Raw genomic sequence first — 20624 nt, forward strand, 5'->3', positions numbered from 1 at the left:
CGTAAATTCCGTCTATGGCCATTGCATGGTTAAACATCCCAAAGTAGAAAAGGTGGCTAAAAACTACCCCCTTTATAAAACTGTAATTCCATCGATGGCTATTGCATAGTTACAAACCATCTATAGTGCTTTATTAACACTCTATAACACAGTTATTACGCATATATGATATATTTATAAAACATTAATAAGCAGCACCTTAATATAAAGTGTTACCGACATAGCTGTGTTTTTAGTTTCATGTAAGAGGAGTTTGCAAAAATGCATAACTAATTTCATAGTAAATGAATACGTTTTGTGTGCAAAGCTCAATAAATGACCAATATTGAGGTGATCTAATACATTTGCACACTACTGTATCTAAATATATAAATATAAGCTTAATCAACTAACTACATGGAATCGTCACTTTACAGCACAATAAGGGGTGCTTCTTGTATATGAATTACCATAAACTTATCATTTTTATCCACACCCAGATTTAACGAATGTCAGTACTATCTTCTTGAGTGCAATGTAACTGAATAATGAACCAATAGCTATAGCCAGCAGTAGTCTGATACAGTTATGTCACCACAGTATGAACTTTGCAAAAATAGCTGAAAAAACATAAAAACAGCATTCCTTGGGATCATAAAGTGATGCTATCCAATATCCTTCATAATGAATCTGGCATTCAGCTAATGCTTCAGGGGGACTTTAATATAACTAACATTTGTCAGCATAGCCAGTATGGGCAAGTACAACTCAAGCTGCTTCTCCCAACAATGTAAATGAGCTTCTGATGTGGTCTGGGTATTAGATACGCTATTATAAAAAGGGATATCACAGCAGGAACACAGTCTATGATCCATTAAGTGGCACGTCAAGACCTCTGTGTGTGTTTGTCCAGGGGCATGGTCCAGTAATCACACATACATGGCTCTTTTTTAATGGATTCCAACAGCATTAGAGCACCTCAGAGAATTGTTAGTATGCCCTCTGACTCTCTTAGAATGCACCTCAATGACAGGCTTCAAACTGTAAACACGTATTTCAAACAAGGACAAGAGTAAGCAGTGGGGGTTGTGGCATCAGTTAAACTGTAGCAAGACACCACACTATCTGAAAATGTTTTTGTTTTTTTGTATTCATATTTTTTATTTTCTGCTATCACTGTCTGCAGAGGGAATGTTCTGAGAATCCCTTAGGCTTCAGAGTTCATAACCTTTAGCTCATCTCAGTCGATCAACTATTGTATCTCCCAATCTAGGAGAAGTTTCTAGAAAAAAACAGATAGGGTGGCACTGCCAAGCCTGAAAAGCAACTGGTAAGACTGAAAACAGACTGCCATGTTAATCACCCTCTCCAACACACTCAAGGAGGTGTTTCCACACTTCAACACAAAGACAGGCTGTACTGTACACTTCAGTATCATTCAATGTCTAAAACAAACACATTGCTCCCAGAGCTGGACCTTACTAAAAAAAATACCTTTTTTGTTCCTTACGAAACATTAGGGGGTCGTTCCTGCATATAACCTCATTCACTGTTGCTTTATTTGACTTAGAATAGTGCAGTGTTGCAGGTATCTCCTTTTCTGAATTCAGTTTCTATAAAATTAACATGTTAAGTTATTATATATATATATATATATATATATATATATATCTTTTTTTATGTGCTAATGTGTCTCCTGTTGCGAGGCAGCAGAATGACGTTGAATCTTTCTACTTTGGGAATTACACTTTTAGGTGTCGTCTGCGTGCTGCAAGGAGAGAGTCTTGTGAAAAGAAGACTTAAAACCAGCTGGATACTGGAAGATGAAAATAGTGCTGGAATTGCAGCACTGAAAGGGACCCTACAGATAATGGGTATTAACTGGATGCATTACATTGAGGGGGTGTCAAGTGTATGAGTGCCATGTGGTGCTTTGATTAAGAGGCTCTTACTGTTGGGGTGTTTCTATGATGTTTGATAGACACTTAGCCGTTACAATGGGGAGAGTAAGAATTGGGGGCACCTTTTAGAGATCTATATTTAACTTTTTCAACACTGAAGACCAGAATAAAGGTACAGTCTAAAAGAATATGACTCTACTCTGGTGAACTGCTCTGATGTCCATATGCCTATGCGTATTATCATTTGTGTTCCAGTGCATGACAAACTATTTTTCCTTAGCACTGTTGCATTACTAGACAGACAGTTTTTTTTAGGTTGACAATTCTAAAGGATGAGCAATATTATTTGTACAGCAGGTCTTTCTCAAATTCCTAAACACTCAAGATTGAATCAAAGGATATCCAGCATAAGACAATCTTACCTCCACTGCTTGTGCTGTTAATGAGGGAGGCAGTCTTCATGGTGTTCTCACTGAAATACAATATATTGACAGTTAATGATTATCAGAACTGTGAACCGATTAGAGTTCAATGAGTCTGATTCATTAAATGCAAATCATTGGCCCGCTTTGCAAAATATTAGATGTATTTAAAATGAATGTCACTGGCATTGCCCATGAGCTGCCCAAATATATATAGCCCCTTGGTTACCCATGCATGTAATTATTATTATTATTATTATTATTATTATTATTATTTTTTTTTTTTTTTTTTAAACACGTTTGCTGAGCTTGCAACCAAAGCTCACACAATTTATTTTCTACTGCTTCTGTGTCACAATTCCTCTTCTAAGTCTATGCCTGTATCTATTAGAAACGCTAAACGAAAGAGAGTACAGGGTTCCTGTCTATATAACAAATGGCTTTGTACAAACTGCACACCCTTTTCCCAGATGTATCCATTTTCTTCATTTAAGGTCGGAAAAATAAAGAACAGCCCATTTACTAGATGGTACTATATTTCGTCATACCTTGAAGCTTCTTTGGCACTGCTGGTATTAGGCCCCTTTAAAAGTGCAGACTGAACAAGTCCAGTCAAACTGGCAATTTGCTTCTCCATGGCCTTCATTCTCTCTCTGCAGTAAAATGAGGAAGCAGTTAGGTAACTCCTGTAACTTACCTGCAGCAAAATCTTAATGCAAAGCAGATGAATTAGGAACAGGACAGGGGCACTGATTTTCAGACTGACGTTTAAGATACGTCAGATACGTAAGACGTTTAAGATAATGCTCCCTGCCTACTACTGTACTTGGTAGTAACTGGCAGTGTCTCATAAAGGTCACGGATTTGACCATTTAAATTGTACTTACGACTGTTTAAAAAGAAAGGTTGATATTTTAAAATGCACATAAACTGAAACCACTTCCAGGGTCTTGCATCATTGAACATTTATTACGAGTGACTCATATCCTACAGGGGGCATGAGTGCTGACAGTTACTTGATATGATACCATTCTGCTGTGGAACCACAAGATACCTGGGTTCAGCTCGGGTGCAGTTTCATCCCCCGCCACCATATAAACACACAATCTCATGTGTTACCTGTATTTTTCTATCAATTATTGTATCCCTGTTTTTTTTTTTGTTTTTTTTTTAACCAATTTTCCCAATTTACCAGAGGACTGAAGGTCAGTGGGAGACATCTGTACCCGATCACCTTTTTTAACCTTCCCTACTGAAGCAACAAATGTTATTAAGCTACTGAACTCTGGATGTCCTGGCGACTGAATTCTCAAGTTCAAGTTCATGTCCAGGCTTACTAATACAAAGTAATGTAAGCTCCCCTAAAATCGTGCAAATGCAATATTTTCAGAGAGGAACAAAATCAATTCAATTGTTATAAAACTATCAAGGACAGTAATTGCACTGCTCTGTCATGCAAGGACAGTAATTGCAATTGTATCTTTTATGAGTTTCTGTCCACCAAAAATATTAAGCAAGACATTTGCCCAACAGCGGAAAATCTGAAAACTAGGTAGACATGTCTCTGATAAACTAAAGATTCACTGATGTTCTTTTAATTATTCCACAGTTATTCTGATTCCACGGTTCATTTCCAAATGTTATAAATAAAACCGTTTCTCCATTTCATGATTGTTAATCTAAAAACTACTTTACGGTTGCAATGAATTATCGTTTCTCATGTCTAAACCTGAATTCTTTTCTACACAGCGTTTTACTGACACTTGAAAGAAAGCAGTGTTTTAGTCAATGGAATGATTAAAGCTAGAGACATAGGCTTCTGTAGAAATTCCTTGTTCTTACGTTTTAAGTACCAGAAAATGAAAAGGCTTCCAAGTATAATTCTCTGTCTGTTTTAACTGCTTGCTACTTCAAAACAGAATTTAATCTTTGCCAGCCTTTAGCAAGGAACTCATGCATATGCAAGCTAACGTTTTTACTTTGAAGCAGTAGACTGATGGCTGTTTTCTCTCATGTAGTTTAACAGTGCATGTAATTACCTGCCCTTTCTTCAGAAATATTGGCTTTTCTTTTCTGTAAGACTGTAACAACTGCAGATTTCAACACAATGTTTTTTTTTCTGCCCACTTTCAGTAAATGACATGCTTACGTGCACAGATGAAAGTAAGGATTTTCAACAAAAAGGGCTGAGAACTGAGAACACATTCTCAATGTTGTATTTTAGGAAAGGGTAACGTTTAGGACAGCAGTTTAGAGTGAAACACATCCCATGAAGACTACATTTACACAATACAATTAAGGAAAAGACTTCAAAGCTAACCTTATTTAACCTGTTTTTCTATTACCCTTTTAGTGAAACCTGAAAAACCCACTATTTATATATTTGTACAGTTCCTGATCACTTCCATCACTCTTGACCTGGTTAGAAGTAATCAGCAGAGGGCTTTATGAAATGACTAAAGAGCTGTTTGTACACTTGGTTCTGAAAAACCTTAAGACATTTATTTCTAACATTTATCCCACAAAATTGTTCTGAAGTACCTACTTGTCAATATTTATTTTGCTGTAGATGAGAATTTGGCTACTCTTGTCCCCCTTGAAATAAAAGCCAATAATACAAAACTCAGACCAAGGATACATGTCTCAGACCATTTCCTATAAATATTTGTTCTGAACTTGGTCAAAAAAGCCACAGCTTTGTTAAATGACTTCAAAAAATTATAAGATATGAATAAAAACGCTTAAAAATGAAAGAGCTAAAACAGCGATTGGGAAATTACTTTCTTGTCTGATCCTTTTCAAGGTTGGCCCACGATGACACTTTTTTTTTTTTGGAGTGGGGGCACAGCTGATTGAGTTCAGGCTGAGAAGATAAAGTAACTTGCCTCCTGGGTTTCACAGTAAAACAGTGGCTAAGCAGGGATTAAAAACCAGGATCATAAGCCTTTAACTACCGTATAACATTTGATTACACTGCCAATGTCATATTGATGAGAATCAGTTCACCCTTGCACAAATATTCAGCAAAATACCTACACTACTAATCCTGAAACATTCCACTCCAAGTAACTGTGTCCAAAATACTAAATTATACCTGCACCACGTACGAAGACTGCGTTCGTATCCTTGTCTTCATACAGAATATATCAGATGACAAATTAAACTGACTATACGGTACAGTATGTGTAAGTCGTACCCTTCATACAAGCTACTACTTTATAACCTTACCTAGTTTTAGGGTCACTAGGTGATGGAGGTGGGCCATGTCCCAGCAACAGCTTGTCTCCTGGCCCTGATGCCAAGTCGAAAACAGGCGAGGTCATGGGGCTCCGTGCCTTGGTTACTGTTTCTATGGCAACCGACGTCCCGGGTTCCTTCTTGAAGGAATGGCGGATGGGAGACGATCTGTCGAGCTGAACGGTCTGAAGAGGGGGCACGTGGGCATTTTGGGCTGTATGAATGTCCATCATCCTCATGTCAGTTATTCTGTGGGGGGAAGGGGGTGGGGTTTTGGAGCCTAAAGTGGGCAAATGGCTGTCTGCGTACTTCCTTGACTTCTGCCTGTACACAGTGTGGTGCTCCATCATTTCCGTCGCCATGGTAGCGCTGGAGTAAGAGCCTGTTGACCTGATGGAGCCGCGGTGATAGCCCATGGAGTGGTCCTGCACGTCCCCCGGATGGCCACTGTGGGAGGAGGCAATGCTCAGCCGACCCTCATGGTGCATGTAAGGGTCTGCATACAGGCCTTCACTGCGCATCAGTGCAACGTTTTTATTGCCCATATCCTCGTCAGGCTTGACGTCCCTTCTCTCCAGAATGGCACTTGGGCTGGGCGAGATAGACCTGGAGGGAGGCACGCTGGACAGCCGGTCCCTTGGGATTGTGGCACTGCCTGGCAGGACCATGGTACGGGGCCCACCGAATGGGATCCTGGAAGGCGAAGGGGGCATAGAATGGGCAGCAGGAGGAGGCAGCGAGCTGGGGATGACATGAGGGGGTGGGGGGCCCATGGGTTGACGCATGGTATGCTGGCCTTCCCTAGTAGTGTAGACTATTTCTCTGTGTATCTGGAATAAAAAAAGAAAAAAAGAAAAAGAGATAGATAGAAAATCAACAAGTATTCATTGCAGCTTGTTTACCCCAAAACAAACATCAAGCACCTTCATTTCTATCCATTAATCCTACATTCTCCCAAGTTTCCACAGGCAAATCCAGTGTGTTTTGTAAATCCCCCCCAGTCTCATTACAGTCAGATCAGAAAAAACAAAGCCTACTATCTTGTATAACTGTGATGTTTACTTTGAACCCCATTTTTGGCAGGAACACGGCAACATCAGCAGATTACAAATTACCTTTATTTGTTTTTATTATGGTGGACAAAAAATAAATATTAGATATGTACCTTGCTGAATTCTTTTGAGGACGAAAATTTGCCTACAAGCATTTTTCGAGCCCTTGTATTAGAAACATATGTCTTCAATTTGTTCCTAAAACAAAATTTGATGCGAATACAGGATATTCACACTGGGTCACAGAAAAGTTATACTGTACTTTTAAAGAAACGTATTAGTTTTTTTTTATGTATTTAAATATAACCACATAGATAGAACATGCAGCTGTCTTCCCTTGAGGCAGCAATGTGCCACTAAACTGATTTGTTTGGGCATTACCCAATTGCAGAAACACCCCTTGTAAAAGTGTACAGCTGCAACGTATAAATCGCATGGCAATGCACAATCAAGCATTGGGATAAAAGACCAGTAAAAACATGGTAATTGGCAAGACTAGTTTGCAGATTTGTATCTTAAAATTTAGACAGAACAGTTTCCCTTCTTCAGTGTAGTGCTGAGACCTGCATCCTGCTCCACAAACAACCTTTTACAATCACTTACTGGAATATATTGTTTTCCTGGCTCATATGTATAGAATTCTGCCTCTTTAACTCAGATCCCTGCCTTTCTTCACTCTAAGCCTGCCAACACAGAAGCCTTGGTGCACCTTTTACGGTGTGCAGCTTTAATTTTCCGAAGTGGTGGCTTCTATCTGCCTAAAAGAGGGTGGCTGATATATTAGGGACAGGCTCAGGGTTAGGATTAGATTAAGGTTTGAGGCCATTGTTCGACTCAGAAATGCAAGCTTTAGGTTGTTTTTAAAAAAAAAAAAACTGGTTTGTGTTTCTTGTAGAATGTGACTGATCTGATCCACCTGATAAGGAGATGTATGGAAACCACCAGCTCATCAAACAGTGATGGGAGTGGCCTTTTAAGCAAGTAGAAGGAAGCATTGTAATGTTTTTAAATGTCAAGGACTACTTGCTTGTCTGTCACGTGTGCTACGTAGCATGCACCTGTGAGTAAATAAATATAGCATCTATCATGGCATGTTCTTTGTATCCCTGATAGACCCTGAGAGAAGGCTGTTAGCAGGTGCTAGTTTGGCAGATACCATCACATTCATGGAGAACAAAGCTGCAGATTTCCACCTCCATATTCCATGAAGGAATCTGAGGAGGCAATAATGCAGGAATAGTCCTGCAATCTTTAGAGCAATGTAAACACCTTGGTGGTGCTATGACAGAGCTTTGTTTATATATACACCGTGCAACAATTATTATTATTTTTTTTGTTCCTGGGTAGTAAGTGTTATTTCCTAATTGCTTATGCCTCAAAAGTATAGAACATGGCTATTATTCCCCACAAACTTTGCTTTTGTGACCAGGACAGTGATATTTTGAAATTTACCTATTTTCCAGAACATTCCAGATAGATTCAGTGCTGAGTAAACTTGGAGTAACTTCTAGAACTTTCTAGAAATTTCCAGTAATATAAATAGTAGTATAAATACAGGAGCCTTAAGCCCACCAGTTCAGTTTAGTTCCAGCTGCCTAAGTGGATACATATCTGCATTTTTCTGAGATGGCATCAAGGTCTAGGAGACTTCAAAATGGTGGCATTCTTGATGGGTCTCCAAGGCGGTTTTACCAAGTTTCCCTGCTATCTTTGCCTTTGGGACAGCAGGGACACCAAGGCGCACTACCACAGGCGGGACTGGCCACAGCGGACCGAGTTCTCTGTGGGGAGGAACAACGTCAAGTGGGAGCCACTGGTGGACCCCCGGAAGGTGCTGATGCCACCACTGCACATCAAATTGGGCCTTATGAAACAATTTGTCAGAGCTCTAGATAAGGAGTCGGCAGCCCTCAAGTACCTTCAAGACTTCTTCCCTAAGCTGTCTGAGGCAAAGGTCAAAGCCGGTGTCTTCGTCGGACCACAGATAAAGAAGATCCTGGAGTGCAATGAATTCCCCAAGAAGCTCACTAGTAAGGAGAAAGCGGCTTGGAACAGCTTTGTCGCAGTGGTTCGGGGCTTCCTGGGCAATCACAAGGCCGAAAACTATGTGGAGCTGGTTGAGACTCTGGTGAAGAACTACGGCACAATGGGCTGTAGGATGTCCCTCAAAGTCCATATCCTTGATGCTCATCTTGATAAATTCAAGGAGAACATGGGAGCATACTCGGAGGAGCAAGGCGAGCGCTTCCACCAGGATATACTGGACTTTGAATGCCGCTACCAAGGACAGTATAACGAGAATATGATGGGAGACTACATTTGGGGGCTGATTCGTGAAAGTGATTTACAGTATAATCGTAAATGTTGAAAAACTACTCACTTCTAAATCTTTTGTAGTCATTTTTGTATTACTTTAGTATAAGTACATGTTAATTTGGATTCATATGTTGTTTTTTCTGACTTTATGTGAACGAAAAGACACAAATTCGCCCGTTTTCTCATTGGAAATAGGTCAATTTCAAAATATCACTGTCCTGGTCACAAAAGCAAAGTTTGTGGGGAATAATAGCCATTTTCTATACGTTTGAGGTATAAGCAATTTGGAAATAACACTTACTACCCAGGAACAAAAATTGTGTTACATAGTGTATATATATATATATATATATATATATATATATATATATATAAATATATTTATATTTTTATAAATGTTATGTTTATATGTTTATATATATATATATATATTAATCCTTTACTACCCAGAGTATGTTCCCATACCCATTTAATGTCAATTTTCTCAATGTCAAATATTTTAGACACTGGGCAGCAACGGGTTAACTGTGTTTCTTTTGAAAATATAGTGCTTTTTAAATGTTAGCTTCATTACTCACCTAACCAAAGCAAGGATTGTAATTATACTGTAATGATGAGTTGTTTCATTGTAGACAAATTACTAGTAGTACATTATTTTATTATAGACAGGACAACATCAATTTCCATCTGCCTCCAGGTATTTCCTAGATAACTTTCTGAATCAATTCCATTCTGCATGAACAGCCACCATACATGTTGACTGTAGCACTGGATGACAATATAACAAGCAACCCATCTGAAGTATAGATATGTATGAAAGTGTGATTCCTGTGCAAAATGTTTACACAGCAATCTATATACCCATTAGACAAAACAAATTACGCACATATAAAAAGATGACTGTGCTCAGATTTCTTTATGATCAATTTCTCACTCACTCATAAAAGGAAAAAACACCACTCATAAAAAAAAAAAATAATTTCAACCAGCACAAGAGTAAAGACAGAGCCCATTCCCTTCCTGTTTTCCCCAGAATACACCAGTGTAACTGTTTTTATACTTTTCACTCACTGAAATAATGCTTAAAGAAGGTTGCAGCAGGGCGTTAGCAAGCCCTGCTGATTAAATGTGTGTTTATTTTAGAACAGGGTTTCCCCCTCCGCCAGTGTTATTTTGTATTTATTTGTTTGTTTGTTTAGTTATTGTATTTATATGACGGCGAAGCGCTGCGTATTTTGTTATTGTTTTGTTCGTGACGGTGTAGCCGAATGTTTTGTTTTTGTGTAGTAGCGTGGAAGGGAAGCCCCATCCACACAGTATTTAATAAACTCGTGCAGATTGTGGCCGAGGGGTAATAGACTAATTACTAGCCAGTTAAACCCCTCGGCCACGCTATAAAAGCCTGCAACTCTCTGCATTCGGGGAGAGAGTAGAGAGAGCGAGAGGAACAAGAGAAAAAACAAAACTTAATAATAATAGACATAGGAACAGTGAAGGCAATCTGCCCAGCCTGACCTGTGTTTTATTTATTGTGTTTGAGATTTATTTTTGTTTACCTTTTTTATTTCGCTCTGTGAGCACAGTGTTTTTGTTAAAATATTTGATTTATTTTTGTATTTAAAAATAAAACGGCAAACGCCGCCTTGAACTTCAGTACTACTGGTGTCAGTGCTTTAGTTCCTGCTTCTGCTGTGACGTCACCGCCCAGCCACCCTGTCACAATGGTCTTTTGTGTTTTTCTTGAAATCAGTGGTATTGCTAGCTTTTGTATATTCTTTTTTAAATGGCAATACAATAAAACACATTAACAATTAGCTACGTAGTAATGAGTAATAAAAGCAATGCAAACCCTAAAGTAGTTAGACTTTTTAGTGCAATTTCAAAAGGTATGTTTTCTTTAAAAGTGTAGTAGTTATATATGTTTACTTCTCCGTGTGTGAAAGAGGAGAAAAACAAAACAAAATAAATCCGGGAGTCCACGCCCCACATCTGCATAATGTTTACAAACCACAGAAGCCTCTGGCAGATCCCCCCCATGTTTATTCAGTGTCTCATCAGAAGATAAATAAAAGTGTATTAGTAAAATGAACGTCTTTACTTTCGATTGACCATGTTTTATTATGTTTAGTTTGTTAATGTTCATGTATGATCTACCATTTCCAGAAATACAAGTCTACTAAGGGGGCATGGGGGGGTGGGGATGTATTATATATCTCTCACATAACTTTAAAACTTCCCAGGGCTATATTTATAAGACCATGATAAATTGATTTTAGGTGAGGAGAGGAAAAACTTGCTACTCAGATTACAATACTGAAGTAACACTGAGAAATACTTCAGGTCTAAACATCAGTCAGGTCTTTTGGTAATACTACATATGCTGCCATTGAGAGCTGTTTTAGTTAAGAATGAACTACCAAAGATAAACCTACCTTAAATATTCAGGTTTTTCTCTCGCCTTATAATTCCCTACATTTATGTTGTTCTCCTTATTCTGTATGAGTTTGTGTCTCACTGCAAGTGACAGAGGCATTGTCTGAAAGACAGGTGCAATCAGTTCTCTTGTTCTCAATTCTGTTCTATCAAACAATAGGCTATTCTATAGTTTGTACACGAGATGAAGCTGCATACTTTCCATTCCTAGGACACGCTTATTGTAAACAGATGTAACCTGTGAAGGGCTGGGAGTCTTTCAACTTTACCAAGTAAGAATTCCTATAAAATATGGAGTACTTCATCAAAATACACTATACCTGAACTATGCATTTCTACAGATATACCATGGTTTAACCTTAAAAGGTAGGGCTAAACAGGCATATCTGGTTCATTAAAAGATGTTAAAAAAAAGTAGCACACCATACCAGGAAGGCATCTGTTTTATATTTCGCAACGTTGTGATTTTAACAGCCAATTGCATACAAGCATTCCATTTCTGAGCACAACACTCTGAAGACTTAGCTTGTCTTGCTAAGGTGATGTGTTATTAGGAACAGATTTGAGAAGGTATTTACTATTTGTTTGGTTTTTCTGGCTCAAACCTTACACAAGCTTAGCAAATCTGGCAATAAGAAACCCTGGAATCCAACACATTTACAGAACAAAGAAACCAATAAAGCATTGTAGTATCTGTCATTAATAAAGTCGATCGGTAGACTTACTGCTTATATGACCCATAAAGCCAAATATAGACTGCTGGGTATCTTACAGCCAACCAGGACACCTGTTTTGCCTGCTGTATGTCACATCACAAAGACACCTCATTCACAAACATATTCCCTGAAAGACCCCTCGAAATTCCCTTCAACTGCAACAATCGTCCATGTATCTCAGCTATTTAACAGTATTCTCTTTATAAACCTTTCCCCCCAATGAAAAATACAATTGTTTAAAAGAAAGGTTTCTTACCAATAGAAAAACATGAAGTTCTATGTATAGTAACAATACATCAGTACTCTATTAGTAAGAATTACAAGACATCGTCCATATAACTCTATAATATGATATATCCTTGAGATAATACTCAAGCCAAACAGGATAGGATGTGCTACTGTATTCCTTTACTGTACAATAAACCAAACAACCACGTTTGCACCACTGATAATAATGGCAGGCTTAAACATGCAATACCCAGTGGTGTATGTCTACTATGCTACAAAATCACTGAATACTAGCAGTGCAGATCAACTTTACTATTTTTTCATGTAATAGGAAAAGCTCATTTTGACAATCAAATTATGGTGAAGGACTTCAACTGGTACACCATCCTATAACTGCCATGGGAGTGATAATGTCCTTGGCTCCAACAGGTCTCCAGCACTATCCTCTCCCTCATGCAATTACCGGAATGCCAAGACAAGATTACTGCTCAAGCTGCATTTGCCAAAAACTTATTTTTCAATAAATCATTATCCTCGTTAAAAACGGCATTGCCTGCAAATCAAAAGCAACATCGATAATGCTGCAGTGTGTGACTTTAGTAATCAATGCTTGCAACAAAATAATGTCTTGCACCATCATAAACTTTGATGATACTGAAACCATTTCTATTGGCAACATGGAGCGGTCAGGCTAATTGGGTTCGCTCACGGCAGAGCTGTACACAGAGACCACAAGGTCACCTCTTTGTGCAATACCAGCTGCTTCCACTCACTGTCTCCATAGTGTGTGCAGAGAGGCTTGAATGTGAGTCTTTTGGAATGCTGCTGCGGCGCTGATAACAGACCTACCTCAGTGCAGTAAACAAACATGTTCACACAAAATCTTTGCAAAGTAAGAGAAATGGCGATGTTGAAAGAACAAGGACCTATTTTCCCCCCGATACAGATATATATATATTTGTTTTGCGTGTTTGTGGATCAGATTCAGAGTCAAGCGCCGTTAGGAGTATGCAGCCCTGGTAGACACCTTGCTGGCCATTCAAGCCACACTGAGCAGCCCCATCGTGTGCCACATAATAATTTGAATGGGATTTTTTTTTCTTTTGCACATTTTCAATGAATCACTTTTTTTTTTGTTTGCTTTTGGTCCCTTTTGCATATATGGCCATAATTCCCTTATTTATTACCCAATTTGTTCATTTTTTTTGTCCATGTTCCCTACATGTTGAAGTTTCATTGTACGCTGTCAGATTTGAGCTGGCCATGCTAAAATATTTTCTACAAACAATAATGTTTTTTTCTAAAAAGCATCTCTCTTTTTTCTGTGTGTTTTGTTATCTGTATTGAACAGGGTGAGTTTCAGACTAATTCACTTTTTTTATGGAAGCCTAGTGTGTGCGCATTCATTTCATGTATGCCATGTACCTGTAACCTTTATAGTTAAAGAGTTATCGGCACAAATCTTACATTAAAAAACAGGTGAAAATGGCTCAGACCCTAAAGGGTTAAATATTTCAACTATAAAATCACATCAATATTGCAGCTTGACAGTTTATGATTATTAGTGCGTGTGGGTGAACAGATTATGCACAAGGACATGTTTTTACTGTATTGCTGGAAGAGTTAGTCTCCTATAAGGACCGGCATATTTAAAACAGATGCAGCTTGTATTCCTGTGACAGAAATTAAAGTGTTTTCATGACAGACACAAAAAAGTCAACTTGGCTGCTGCTAACACAGCAGGGTCTCCAGTTTCACCGTTGTGACAGTCTATAAATATCTCTCTTGAGAAGAGAGCTGTGATTTAAACACTTATTTTGTTACATCCACATGAAAAAAAAGAACTGTAGGTGAAACTGGTATAAACCAATGTCAAGTGTAGCTCAATCTGTTTCACAGACCCAGATTAGAGGTAATCTGGGTCTGTGAAACAAAATTTAGGAGAGCGTTATGATCATGACCTCAGATAAAATAAACAAACAAAGATTCTGTGCAGTAAAAATGCAAATAAAAAAAAGACCAACATGTTTTTTTTTTTTTTTTGCTGAAATAGCTAAAGACCTGTAATTACTGTAAGTGAAGTTGGAGCAGATCTCTGGACTGGACGGGTAGAGAACAGGCTTACAACATTGCTTTTTATACAGGCTGAGCCTCTGGGTGGGGATTCCCAGTGTTTGATAATGAATAATGTACTGCAAGCGTTTGACTGGCCCCATGCCTGTCCTGCATTTTACTGTTTAAACATGAGGGAGGCACTGCTCATTACCACATAAGGGCTTCTATCTGGGTGCTGTTTTAGAGAAAAAAATAAACACTTAATTTAAGCCTGCTGGTTAAGACTAATGTAGAAAAAGTTCAAAACCAAGCTTTCCTCTGCAAATGTCCATCTTCTAATGATTAAACCATAAAGGAATGTGTAGCAAATGACCTTTGGACTTTCATGAAACACCTTGTAAAAATGTTCTGCAGTGCAAGAAGGTTTTATCAGATAAAAGTGGCTTGGTATTGCACTCACCTGGACTGGATTAGTGGGAAAAGGGCATGGTTCCGCAGGATCCTTTTGTTCCGACCAATAAACATGCATTTTAACCAGGTTTACAGTTTAGTATCTACATCAAGCTATGCTTCCCCAGCATATATAATTTGTCTACAAACACACTTAAATAACAGAATTACCACATCATATTTTGACCCTTTTACCAGAAAACAACAGTGTGCAAACTATTTGTGATAAGGAACAGACAGCATTCGAAACCTGCAATTTCTGTTTGAAGCTGAGATTACGGTTGTTTACATTTTCTTTAAAAGGTTAAGTCTGGTGCATTCATGAACCTATTCCCACCCAAGCCATGGTGCTTTTAAAGATTAAGCCCATTCCCACCACCCTTCTAGACAAAACTTTAAAGTAACATCTCATAACAGCCTATCGGCTAAACATGTAGAAATCCTCCTTTTTCTTTCATTGTCATCTTATTACTATTCTGTCTCCTTTCTTTTACAAGATGTACATATTACGATTTCTCCCTTGATATTACGTTGGTCAGTCACGGTTATGCTCAAACTATTTTACTCATTATAATGCTGTGGCATGATAATTTTAATTGTGCAACAAATGCTTAAGAGTAGCAATGTGAATAAACCAAGACTGTCATATGTCCCCACCCCCCACATTTGTCATGAATGTCCCCACATTTTACTTGCATGTTGTATTTGCAATAATATTTCCACTTTCCTTTCCTGGTATTAAATGATTGCTTCCTGGCTCTATACAAGTCCATGCATTTAAAACAGCTTTAATCTTTTAAGCAAAAAACTAAAAATCACATGAATTCCAACCCACTGCTGACCAATTAGATCAAACCCTTGAGAAACCACAACAACCTGGAACCTTCTTACTGTTTGCTTGTAAAGACAAGCTGCCTGAGGCCTATCCCTGGCCAACAAATGATTCAAGGAAATACATCACATATACATATTCCAGCAATCAGCCTTTGCAATTTCCTGGTATGTGTTTATGATTACTTTCCTGTAGGGGATTTAAACCATGTCACAGGATCAGATGGTTCTTAAGTTTCTTATGATAACCCTCCTCCCTGATGACTTTTACAATTGTTACCACATCTTTATTAATAGAATCCACACACAACACATACCGTACCATCAGCCCATCACACAGCTACTCATCCACAGCATTTTGACTGGATTGGATTATAAAAAAAAAAAAACATTTAATGGGAAGACATAAAGGCAAATGAAAGGCAGCTGGAAGACTAGGGTTCGTCATAAATTTCTTGATAGAAATACCCATAATGCCACTAACATTAGGACAACCTTGTTTCTAGTAATCTTGATCTTTAAAACCATCTGTGTGTTTTGGGGGGTGGATCGGGGATGCTTAACCAGATTGTAAAAAAAAAAAAAAAAAAAAAAAATTATATATATATATATATATATGAAGATTTATGACGTCACAGAAACCCTAGTTTAAATTATTTTCCTGTAACTCACTGAAGCCCATCTATTATTATATATATATTATATATACAGACGTGCTCAAATTTGTTGGTACCCCTCCACAAAAAACGAAGAATGCACAATTTTCTCTGAAATAACTTGAAACTGACAAAAGTAATTGGCATCCACCATTGTTTATTCCATATTTAATAGAAATAAGACTTTGCTTTTGATTTTTTATTCAACAGAATATTGTAAATAATAAAACAAATGAAAATGGCATGGACAAAAATGATGGGACCGCTAACCTAATATTTTGTTGCACAACCTTTAGAGGCAATCACTGCAATCAAACGTTTTCTGTAGCTCTCAATGAGACTTCTGCACCTGTTAACAGGTAGTTTGGCCCACTCTTCCTGAGCAAACTGCTCCAGCTGTCTCAGGTTTGATGGGTGCCTTCTCTAGACTGCAAGTTTCAGCTCTTTCCATAGATGTTCGATAGGATTCAGATCAGGACTCATAGAAGGCCACTTCAGAATAGTCCAATGTTTTGTTCTTATCCATTCTTGGGTGCTTTTAGCTGTGTGTTTTGGGTCATTATCCTGTTGGAGGACCCATGACCTGCGACTGAGACAGAGCTTTCTGACACTGGGCAGTACGTTTCGCTCCAGAATGCCTTGATAGTCTTGCGATTTCATTGTGCCCTACACAGATTCAAGGCACCCTGTGCCAGGTGCAGCAAAGCAGTTTTTGTTAATTGTCTTATTGTTTAGTTTAATTGTTTTATTATTCAATTATCCCCTGCACCAGGTGCAGGGTATTTAAGAGGAGCGGTTAGACTGCTAAGGGCTGCTGAGTAGAAGGAGGCAGAAGGAAGGTGCTCTGCTTCCGAGCAGTCCTAATAGTAAGTGCTGTGTTAAACCTGTTTGGTTTGTGTTCTGTGGTGCCAGGTAAACGGCTTAGCCGTCCTTCAAGTTAGTCAGGGAAATTACCTGTGCAGTAAGTGCTCCAAATCGGAGTTAGGTGTTTGTTTTGTTTTGCTGTATTTATTTTTGTGTTTATTAAAATAATAGCGCGACAGCGCGGAAAACTCCATTTCTGTGTTTCTGGGTCGTAATTTAAACCTGTGTGAGCAGCAATCCTTTTACATATGATGGCAGAGTGTGTGGGCACCCCTAAGACTCAGAAGATGGATTTGTGGTACCTGGTGGAGCAGATCACTAGGAATGCCATTGCTCAGAGAGAAAGGAGCGGGAGCCAACCGAGTTGGAGCGGTTGCTGCAGGAGTGGGAGCAGGCTAACGCAGCTCCGCAGTCTCTCGAGCCAGAAAGGGAGGAGCTGCTACCGCCGCTTCCGGAGCCCAGAGGGGAAGAGCCGCCGTTTCCGGAGCCCAGAGGGGAGGAGCCGCCGTTTCCGGAGCCCAGAGGGGAGGAGCCGCCGCTTCCGGAGCCCAGAGGGGAGGAGCCGCCGCTTCCGGAGCCCAGAGGGGAGGAGCCGCCGCTTCCGGAGCCCAGAGGGGAGGAGCCGCCGCTTCCGGAGCCCAGAGGGGAGAAGCCGCCACTTCCGGAGCCCAGAGGGGAGGAGTCGCCGCTTCCGGAGCCCAGAGGGGAGGAGGTGAAGAGCATACCTCCACCACAGCCCCGACCACCACCCCTACGGTCCAGTCCGGCGTCGCTGCGTCCACTCCCTCGCCCCTTGCTCCTGGACACCCTGTCGGTTGGCCTGGACCTCCCTTCACTTGACCTAGAGCCCAGGAGTCGGCAGAATCGGTCACAGTTCTCCACCTGGTCCCCTGCTCCGCTCCTCCCGGACACTAAGACGTCGCTGCGCTGCTCCCAGACGTCTCTTACGCTCCCCCTGGTCACTGCTTTGTTCCCCCTTGGTGACCGGATGTCGCTGCACTGGGTCCCAGCTGCAGACCTCTGCCTGCTGCTGCAGCCTCTAGTGCCCCGGTTGTCGTTCCGGTCGCCCCTGAAAAACCGTTTGGGTCCATCGTCGCCGGTGCGCGGTCCTTACCTGGCTGGGCCGGGACATGGACCGATCCACCCTCAAGTCCGCCCGTGGAAGAGGGCGAAAAAGGACATTTATGGACTCGAGGGTGGGTGGCCGTCGAATGGCCTGTGTCTTGAAAAGACAAGGGGGGGGATATGTAAGACAGCGGGTTGTGTGAGACAGCAGGGAGGGGGTTAAAACCTCCCTGCGAGAGAAACATGTGCGGAATGCACCTTTTTGTTTGATTGTTTCTGCTTATTCAGTTTTTGTTAATTGTCTTATTGTTTAGTTTAATTGTTTTATTATTCAATTATCCCCTGCACCAGGTGCAGGGTATTTAAGAGAAGCGGTTAGACTGCTAAGGGCTGCTGAGTAGAAGGAGGCAGAAGGAAGGTCGTCTGCTTCCGAGCAGTCCTAATAGTAAGTGCTGTGTTAAACCTGTTTGGTTTGTGTTCTGTGGTGCCAGGTGAACAGCTTAGCCGTCCTTCAAGTTAGTCAGGGAAATTACCTGTGTAGTAAGTGCTCCAAATCGGAGTTAGGTGTTTGTTTTGTTTTGCTGTATTTATTTTTGTGTTTATTAAAATAACAGCGCGACAGCGCGGAAAACTCAATTTCTGTGTTTCTGGGTCGTAATTTAAAGGGGGGAGGAAAGATTGCAGGAACAATGTTAATTCTATTGGAATTCACATAGAAATATAAAGGCCGCTACACACCAGACGCAATGCATTTTTTCATCGAGTGTATTTTTGCAGCGACATGACCAAACACACCTGAAGCAACACAGATGCGATGCGACAGATTGGAAAACTGCCAGAGCTATAAAACTATTGCAAATTGCTACTGACAGAAATATGATCAAGACTGGTACATATTCATCAACATGATGTGGAAATTATGAGTGTCTTCTCTGACGGTATTTCAACATATATACGGCAATAAATCATACATATCAAGCTGATCCAGTTCCTTCAAAATGCACACCCGTATATATTATCTTTCACCTGTGTATCTTTATAATTGCAGTTATCTTTGTCATAAAGTTCTGGGTATTTTTCCACGGCAAGTATTATTTTCTCCCCCATCATTTTGGATACTGCGTCACCCTGGCCGACACTAAGCTGCTCTCCGATTGCTCAATTCCCTACCTGTCATGAGAAGAAATTGCAAAATATAGGATCAATCCTGGTGTCGCCCCCGCGTTGCCTGAGGTGTGAAAGATACTTCTCAGAAGTACAGGTTTTATTCATGTTGTCGCACCGCAGCACATTTTCCCTTGTCGCATTGCATCTGGTGTGCAGTGTCCTTTACACTCAATTATAAAGCTTTGGAACACCATGAATCCTGTAACAGTTTTTTTTCCGTATTAAACAGTAGTATATGCATTATTTTAAAAGGTATTGTCCTAGGCACATTACATACATATCATAACTATGAAGGTTATGTTGGACTTTTTTTATTCTTCTGCTCAAAATCATAGCACACACTGTAAAAAGGTTGCTGTATACAAATTGAGCTTCCATGTGTGGTTTGCTTGACAGGGCCACTTATTTATATCAGGCTAGCTCTTGATATTTACAAACATTACTGCACAGCTACAGCTCATTGGTGCCAGGTCTAAATGAAAGCAATTACATAATATAAAGTTAATATGTAACCAGGGAACACAGAATACCAGGTTCAATGGACTATTTTTCAGAAGTTACTTTTTAATTAGCCTAAATTCTCAATCCAATTGTTTTACACAAGTGCACCATTTTATTATTAAAATCAAAACTAAATGAAAGACTGTCTGCTCTCTAGCAGCAGTAAAGGAAATACAGCAGCTTCGAGCTCTGAAGAATATATTTTCAGATATCGTAGTGTACTCCCAAACCTGTAAGAGCCCCTTTCTACTTCTGTGAAGAACTTCCCTTTCTCTCTGCCAGCCACATCAAAACAATTCTGCAACTCAAACAGGTGCCTTGGCTTGCACTCTGCTAAGATTTCTAGGCTGTGCTGTTATAGGGAAGAAAATGCTCATTAAATACTTCGGTAGATTTCACAAAGATCAGAGTACAGAGCAGAAAGGGTACAATTCCAAAATACACTGATTGCAGCTGACAGGAATCCCTCTCCCCCAAAGAAATCAAAAGAAAGGAAAAAAGAAAAATGCAAACACATGGTTTGGAATTGTGTTTGGGTCTGACCAAAGCCTATGGAACCTCCCAATATATTTTGCACTGGTTTTATTTTGAAAGGCTTAACAATGTCAAATAGAACAATGTATATTAAAGCTGGAAAACGCAAAAAATAAAGCTTGTTTCACCAAATGCTTAACACTTGACAAGAGAACACAGTAGTGTGGTCAATGTGGCTGGGTAAAGCTGAATTCTCATATATATCTGTGGGGCCAGG

The 20624-nt window shown here is 39.7% G+C and overlaps 1 protein-coding gene across 15 annotated transcripts in view; it reads right to left on the bottom strand.

Annotated features, from left to right (window-relative positions):
- LOC117435469 (sickle tail protein homolog) overlaps nt 1-20624 on the bottom strand; it is a 221321-nt gene that overhangs the window by 31662 nt on the left and 169035 nt on the right. For all 15 annotated transcript variants that reach the window (XM_059019803.1, XM_059019802.1, XM_059019800.1 and 12 more), the window contains 3 exons: nt 5531-6369; nt 2851-2955; nt 2303-2352 (listed from right to left, as the gene is read on the bottom strand). In XM_059019803.1, coding sequence (XP_058875786.1) covers nt 2303-2352; nt 2851-2955; nt 5531-6369 — 994 coding nt within the window. The remainder of the gene's footprint in view (nt 1-2302; nt 2353-2850; nt 2956-5530; nt 6370-20624) is intronic.

This window comes from Acipenser ruthenus, chromosome 3 (genome assembly GCF_902713425.1).
Source record: "Acipenser ruthenus chromosome 3, fAciRut3.2 maternal haplotype, whole genome shotgun sequence".
NCBI lineage: Eukaryota > Metazoa > Chordata > Actinopteri > Acipenseriformes > Acipenseridae > Acipenser > Acipenser ruthenus.